This window comes from Sprattus sprattus (genome assembly GCF_963457725.1).
Source record: "Sprattus sprattus genome assembly, chromosome: 9".
Classification (NCBI taxonomy): domain Eukaryota; kingdom Metazoa; phylum Chordata; class Actinopteri; order Clupeiformes; family Clupeidae; genus Sprattus; species Sprattus sprattus.
The window spans coordinates 448,553-456,052 of NC_137928.1; the positions used below are offsets into that span (position 1 = coordinate 448,553).

Sequence of the window (7,500 nt, forward strand, 5' to 3'; positions counted from 1 at the left end):
CACACACACACACAAAGTTTTATTTACAATTATAAATATAACACATTCACCTAAGACACAACACAGACACACACACACACAGTTCCGTTGACGGACGCCAATGTGGGGGAATACTGGGGAAAGGACGCCAATGTGGGGGAATACTGGGGAAAAACTGGTTGGATTCTGTTTTTGACCACATCCTCTCAGACATTTAAACTAGACGAGCCAATCAGCCTCTTCAGCAAGTTTAGGGTGAGAAACTGAGTGATCCTGAAGATGATCAAAGCCTGAGCTTACTTCCTGAACTGTGTGAATCAGTGTGTTAACTTCTGTGTGTTTATTGGACTTAGTAGTCTTGTCCTCCTTCTTCTTGTCCTCCTCCCCTTCTGCTGAGGATGATGAAGAAGAGGCAGGAGACGCTGAAGTTGAAGATGAAGAAAGAACCCCAGCTGGTCCGAGAGCCTCTGAGAGGGGAACCCCAGCTGGTCCTAGAGCCTCTGAGAGGGGAACCCCAGCTGGTCCTAGAGCCTCTGAGAGGGGAACCCCAGCTAGAGCCTCTGAGAGGGGAACCCCAGCTGGTCCTAGAGCCTCTGAGAGGGGAACCCCAGCTGGTCCTAGAGCCTCTGAGAGGGGAACCCCAGCTAGAGCCTCTGAGAGGGGAACCCCAGCTGGTCCTAGAGCCTCTGAGAGGGGAACCCCAGCTGGTCCTAGAGCCTCTGAGAGGGGAACCCCAGCTGGTCCTAGAGCCTCTGAGAGGGGAACCCCAGCTGGTCCTACTCACTCACACACTGATATCCTGTCCTCAGGGTGATGTGCTTATGATATTGTCCTTATGATTCTGTCCTTATGGTGTTGTGCTTATGATTCTGTGCTTATGATATTGTGCTTATGATTCTGTGCTTATGATATTGTGCTTATGATTCTGTCCTTATGATATTGTGCTTATGATTCTGTCCTTATGATATTGTGCTTATGATTCTGTCCTTATGATATTGTGCTTATGATTCTGTCCTTATGATATTGTGCTTATGATTCTGTCCTTATGATATTGTCCTTATGATATTGTCCTTATGATATTGTGCTTATGATTCTGTCCTTATGGTGTCCTTATGATATTGTGCTTATGATTCTGTCCTTATGATATTGTCCTTATGATATTGTGCTTATGATTCTGTCCTTATGGTGTCCTTATGATTCTGTCCTTATGATATTGTGCTTATGATTCTGTCCTTATGGTGTCCTTATGATTCTGTCCTTATGATATTGTGCTTATGATTCTGTCCTTATGGTCCTGTCCTTGGTTGTTAAAGGAACATTATACTGCAACTCTCCAACCCAAGCTGGTGAAAGCTGCCATAATCAGCTGTTTGATATAAAGGTATAGCACATGAAGTTTAAAATAGTAAAAGAACCGAAATGGTTAAATCATCATGAGATAATAATAGATGTCATGGCTGTCTTTTATCGTGCTGGTTCATTGATCCTGTGGGTATGCTACCCTAATCAGTAGCTCTGCCAGCTATAACTAGCTAGTGAACTCTAGCCTACAACCTTTACCTACTCACTTGAGCTGCAAATCCCTGCCATGCTACAGTACAATTAGCACCTATCTCAGCAGGTGTCTTCAATATGTTTATTGTTGTGCCATATTTTAAATCTAAATGTGTTAATTTCTCTTTCTAAAACCCACTAGAGGACACTATTTAAATCATATTTTTCAAAAAATTCTTATGGGGGAGCATGCCCCCAGACCCCCCTAGTTTTCCTGCGGAACAGGAAAAAGAATAGGTTCTATCTCCATTGTGGCTCCATTGTGACCTGTGCCTCCACCCCTACACGTGGCTCCACCCCTACCTGTGCAATCTGACAGGAACAGTGTGTGTGTGTGTGTGTGTGTGTGTGTGTGTGTGGGTATGCCTGCAGGCACCCAGCCAGGAACAGTGTGTGTGTGTGTGTGTGTGTGGGTATGCGTGCAGGCACCCAGACAAGAACAGTGAGTGTGTGTGTGTGTGTGTGTGTGGGTATGCGTGCAGGCACCCAGCCAGGAACAGTGAGTGTGTGTGTGTGTGTGTGTGTGTGTGTGTGTGTGTGTGTGTGGGTATGCGTGCAGGCACCCAGACAGGACCAGTGAGTGTGTGTGTGTGTGTGTGTGTGTGTGTGTGTGTGTGTGTGTGTGTGTGTGTGTGTGTGTGTGTGTGTGTGTGTGTGTGTGTGTGTGTGTGTGTGTGTGTGTGTGTGTGTGCGTGCAGGCACCCTGACAGGACCAGTGAGTGACCTGTGATTCCACCAGCGGACCCTTGAGTCACAGGATTGGATAACAGCCAATCAGCAGCCACTCAGCCAATCAGCCAATCAGCAGCCACTCAGTATTAATTTACTTTATTCCTCAGATATACGTATTCATCGTTTAAAATAATAATACAAATAATAACAATAATAACAAAACCTTTAACATAAACAGATAATGGTCCGCAGATATATTCATGTTCTTAAATAATAATACAAATAATAATAAAACTCTAATCATAAACAGATCATGGTCCGCAGATATGTTCATGTTTTTAAATAATAATAATAATAATAAAACTCTAAACATGAACATATAATCGTCTGCAGATATAGTCATGTTTTTAAATAATAATAATAAAACTCTAAACGTAAACAGATAATGGTCCCATCTACACAGTAGTATTCAGTCTCCAGTGGCTTCCTTTAAAGTCATCAGTCACAACAAGTCCTCCTAATGCACACTCACACACACACACACACACACACACACACACACACACACACACACACACACACACACACACACAAACTCACACACATGCATGCACTCTCACACATTCTCAGACACACACACTCGCACACACACACACTCTCTCTTACATACACACAAAAACACACACACACATTCACTCGTCCAGGTCAGTCCTAAAGCACACACACACACACACACACACACACACACACACACACACACACACTCTAGTCCTCTACCAAGGTCTCCACATGCACTGATCAGATGCTGATAATTCGTCCTGCTGTCTCATGTCTGTGAGCTGCTCCTCCTGCTCCTCCTGTTCCTGATCCTTCTCCTCCTCCTGCGGTGTCGTGTCTGTGAGCTGCTGCTCCTCTTCCTCCTGTTCCTGCTCCTCCTCCTCCTCCTTCTCCTCCCGGTGTAGCGTGGTGTCCACGAGTGAGTCTGTGGCTAGCTCGTCCCGGTGTAGCATGGTGTCCAGGAGCGATGTGTCCAGGAGCGATGTGTCCAGTAGCGTGGTGTCGGAGGCCATCTCCTCCCGGTTGAGGGGCATGCACTCCAGCAGGTGACTGAGCAGGTCGGTTGCCACGGCGCCGTCCAGGCCGGGCGAGGCGGAGAGGAAGGTGTGGACCTGGTGCACGCCCTGGATGTAGCCCGCCGCGAAGCGCTCGCTCGACCCGCTCGACCCGCTCGACTCGCCGGGCTCAGACTCAGCCTCTGGGGGGCACAAGGAGGAGGGGTCAGTCACAGTCATCAGCCAATCAGAGCAGCAGTACCACCGCCGTCAGCCAATCAGAGCAGCAGTACCACTGCCGTCAGCCAATCAGACCAGCAGTACTACCACCGTCAGCCAATCAGACCAGCAGTACCACCGGCGTCAGCCAATCAGACCAGCAGCACCACCGCCGTCAGCCAATCAGACCAGCAGTACCACCGGCGTCAGCCAATCAGACCAGCAGCACCACCGCCGTCAGCCAATCAGACCAGCAGTACCAACGCTGTCAGCCAATCAGAGCAGCAGTACCACCGCCGCCAGCCAATCAGACCAGCAGTACCACCGGTGTCAGCCAATCAGATCAGCAGTACCACCGGTGTCAGCCAATAAGAGCAGTGGTCTGTCACATAAACAAGCATTCCAACCCCCCCCCCCCCCCCTAAATAAATTAATTAATACATTGATTATTGATTGAACATTGATTATATAAAGAACGAGAAATTCTTCTCTGATTGGCCGCATTGGGACGAGGAAGTTTGAATACATACAGTAATCAAGTATTCATATGTGAGTGCGTGTGTGTATTAGTGTGGGTGATCTGCATTGCCCACTCTGAGAATACCTGTCTTTGTGTGTGTGTGTGTCTGTGTGTGTGTGTGTGTGTGTGTGTGTGTGTGTGTGTGTGTGTGTGTGTGTGTGTGTGTGTGTATCTCACCTTGGGTGTGATCCTGCACAATTTGTTCCACTCGTTTCACTGTCATCTCAAGAACATCCGCGTTCTCCATCTTCGCTGATAACTACAGAACACAACACGTAAGAACAGAGGTTGGAGAGTGCTAGTGTGTGTTTGTGTGTGTGTGTGTGTGTGTGTGTGTGTGTGTGTGTGTGTGTGTGTGTGTGTGTGTCTGTGTGTGTCTTTTGCGCTTGCTCTGGTGGCAAGACTCACCTCACTGTCCGCGAGCAGCATCCGAAGCTCCTGCAAACTCTCGTTGATGCGCGCGCGTCTTTTTCTCTCCACCAGAGGCTTCCGCGTCTGAAAATTAAAACCAAACTGAGCTCGAGACAACATTCCAGACTACACGGAAATGCACGATAATGATGTTGATCATGTGCTAAACAATAATAACAATAACAACAATAACATTGACATTACCTTTCTGTCGTTCTTGATGCCATAGCTGTCATCGTCTGCGCCAGAGCCATGAGCTGACGGTCCCATAATTGCGAATGGCTCGCGCCAGTCAGTTCCGCTCACCTTGGAGAGAAAGAGAGCTGGAGTGTGTGTGAGTGTGTGTGTGTGTGTGTGTGTGTGTTCGCTCGGGACTGGCTGTAGTGAGTGCAGCTGGCTCGCGTGGCACACCGGAGGGTTTTGTCGTACCTCATTAGCATCTGAATCCCATCTGCCGCTGCTGGCAGCCAATCAGCGCTCGCTCTTTTGTCATCCTCGTTCTTTTGTCTTCAGTGTGTCAAGAGTCTGGGACACGACTAACTGTAGACCTGAACCGTGTGTGTTTACTGCATTTTAGCATTATTATGTGTGTTTGAGTGTGTGTGTGAGAGAGAGGGAGAGTGTGTGTTTGTGTGTTAATATCACAGCACTTTTCTGCTCGTGGTAATCGCTTTTTCTTTACCTCCGCGCGACGGGCATCAGATAAAGTCGCCATCAGCCCATAAAGTCGCCAGCTTGCGTCTCTGTGTGTGTGTGTGTGTGTGTGTGTGTGTGTGTGTGTGTAACATGATGCAGCAGCTGCCGGTGCTGCCGAATGCGCCCTCTGGTCTGCTCCCTCTCCCTCGAGACAGCGACAGGTGTTCGGCAGTAGACCGTCTGTACAGGCGCGCGCACACGCGCGCACACACACACACACACACAGACACACACACAGACACACACACACACACACAAACACGAGAAAGACTATTCCAGTAACTTACTGACAGTAGCAGGAGTGGCATCACACACACACACACACACACACACAGGAGAAAGACTATACTAGGAGGTTTCTTTTCAAATCGGTCTGACATTAGCGGCAGCGGCCTCACGCACACACACACACTTGCTGCGGCATCGCGTCTGAGGTGCAATTGAGAGACGAGAGGAGAGGAGAGAAGAGAAGAGGAGAGGAGAGGAGAGAAGAGATGAGATGAGAGGAGAGGAGAGAAGAGATGAGAGGAGAGGAGAGGAGAGAAGAGAGGAGAGGAGAGGAGAGGAGAGAAGAGATGAGATGAGAGGAGAGAAGAGATGAGAGGAGAGGAGAGGAGAGGAGAGGAGAGGAGAGGAGAGAAGAGATGAGATGAGAGGAGAGGAGAGGAGAGGAGAGATGAGAGGAGAGGAGAGAAGAGATGAGAGGAGAGGAGAGAAGAGATGAGAGGAGAGGAGAGGAGAGGAGAGGAGAGGAGAGGAGAGAAGAGGAGAGGAGAGGAGAGAAGAGAACCCTCCAGTGTGTGTGTGTGTGTGTGTGTGTGTGTGTGTGTGTGTGTGTGTTTGTGTATTGAAAAGGACTTCAAGGTGCCTTATCTTGTATTTTGGGTTAAACCTCGTTGCTTTAACATTGTGATATAGAATAGTATTTATTATCAAACTAAAAATGAATCAAAATCTAGGATCTTCCTTAAACTGGACCATGAGATTACTGGCAGCAGAGAGTGTGATGCCTGTAGCAGTGCTGTGTGTGTGTGTGTGTGTGAGAGAGAGAGACAGCAATATACAACAATACAAACAAATGCGCGCGCTTTAGTCAATTCCTTGCGCAGATTCGATTTTTTTGGAGTGGTTCTGGGCAGCAGACACACACACACACACACACACACACACACACACACACACACAGAGATTAGGGAACGTGGAGCCACGCGACCGCGCGCCCAAGCGTGGGAAATACCGTCAAACAAAAGCAGCATTGATCCAGACTTAATGAGCGTGCGTGCGTGTGTGTGTGTGTGTGTGTGTGAGAGAGAGAGAGACATAGGCGGGGTCTAAGTGTCTGTGTGTGTGTGTGAGAGAGAGAAAGGCAGGGGTCTAAGTGCATCGAGGTCAAAAACGGCAGGTGCCCACTGACCTGAGACAGCCATGTGTGCGGACGGCATGGCGAGAGCAGATGTCGAGTTTAAGTGTTAATGTGTGTATGTGCGCGCGCGCGCGTGTGTGTGTGGTTGGGGGGGGGGGGGGGGGCATCCAGTGAAAGTGTGAATGTGTCAGAAAAGCGAATTGTTTAACAGTTGGTCGTTGGGACGTTTCGCGCGCAGTCTCTTCTGCAACAGCTTCCAATTAGTTGGCGCAGACCGGGAGATACCGGCTCGCCTGAATACAAGGATAATAAACCCTAGGATATGACTCAAAATGGATATTAAACCCTGGGGTATGACTCAAAATGTATCAACGAACTCAAAATTTCACAAACAACCACAGCCCGTGGCTACTAAACGATGATCTTTACATGTGTTGTTCCAAGTCCTGCCTGAGGGGGGTGGCAGAGGGCTGGCGGCCCGAGTGGGCAGTGAGAGAAGCAGTGAGAGAAGCAGAGAGAAGCAGAGAGAGGGAGGTGGCAACCACCCATCCAGCCGACACTCACAGGATAACGCGAGAGACAAGTTACTGTTTTTTAGAGAGGGGTTACGAAGCTAACGCTGGAGATTATCTTCATCACTTAATATCCACAAAAAGATATCCACCAGACACAGTTTAAAGGTTTGTGGCGTTAAAGGTTTGTGGTTTGAGTCTCCTCAGTGATGTTAGCTAGGATAGCTGGCTAGCTGTGTCGGTCAGCTGTTGGTAGGTAAGCTGCCATGGTAGGTGTTGTAAAGGCCTATTAATCGCTCCCAGGCTTCGGCTGCATAAATAAACACGCCGTGTCGGTATATCCTTCCCCGTGACACTCTCTCGGAGTAAACGAATCCTTAATTGGTGTGAATCAAAACAACGCTAGCTAGCTAGCAACGCTTCGGTGCACCAGCTGTCAGTGGCAGTGTTTTGAAATCTGTAGCAAGTGTGTGTGTGTGTGTGTGTGTGTGTGTGTGTGTGTGTGTGTGTGTGTGCGCGTGT

At 48.5% G+C, this 7,500-nt stretch overlaps 2 protein-coding genes across 2 annotated transcripts in view; one reads left to right on the forward strand and one right to left on the reverse strand.

The window, feature by feature from the left end:
• Window positions 1-1,738: 1,738 nt before the first annotated feature.
• her13 (hairy-related 13) lies at window positions 1,739-4,677 on the reverse strand (the record flags this gene model as incomplete). Its single annotated transcript, XM_080844491.1, has 5 exons — window positions 1,739-1,747; window positions 3,180-3,460; window positions 4,174-4,255; window positions 4,405-4,491; window positions 4,612-4,677. 5 exons carry the CDS (start codon window positions 4,675-4,677, stop codon window positions 1,739-1,741), a joined length of 525 nt encoding a protein of 174 aa, XP_080700617.1.
• Window positions 4,678-7,092: 2,415 nt separating this feature from the next.
• Window positions 7,093-7,500, forward strand: part of cab39 (calcium binding protein 39) — a 12,231-nt gene continuing 11,823 nt past the window's right edge. The window contains exon 1 of the mRNA XM_080845286.1: window positions 7,093-7,146. The gene's annotated coding sequence lies outside the window, so the exon portion shown is untranslated. The remainder of the gene's footprint in view (window positions 7,147-7,500) is intronic.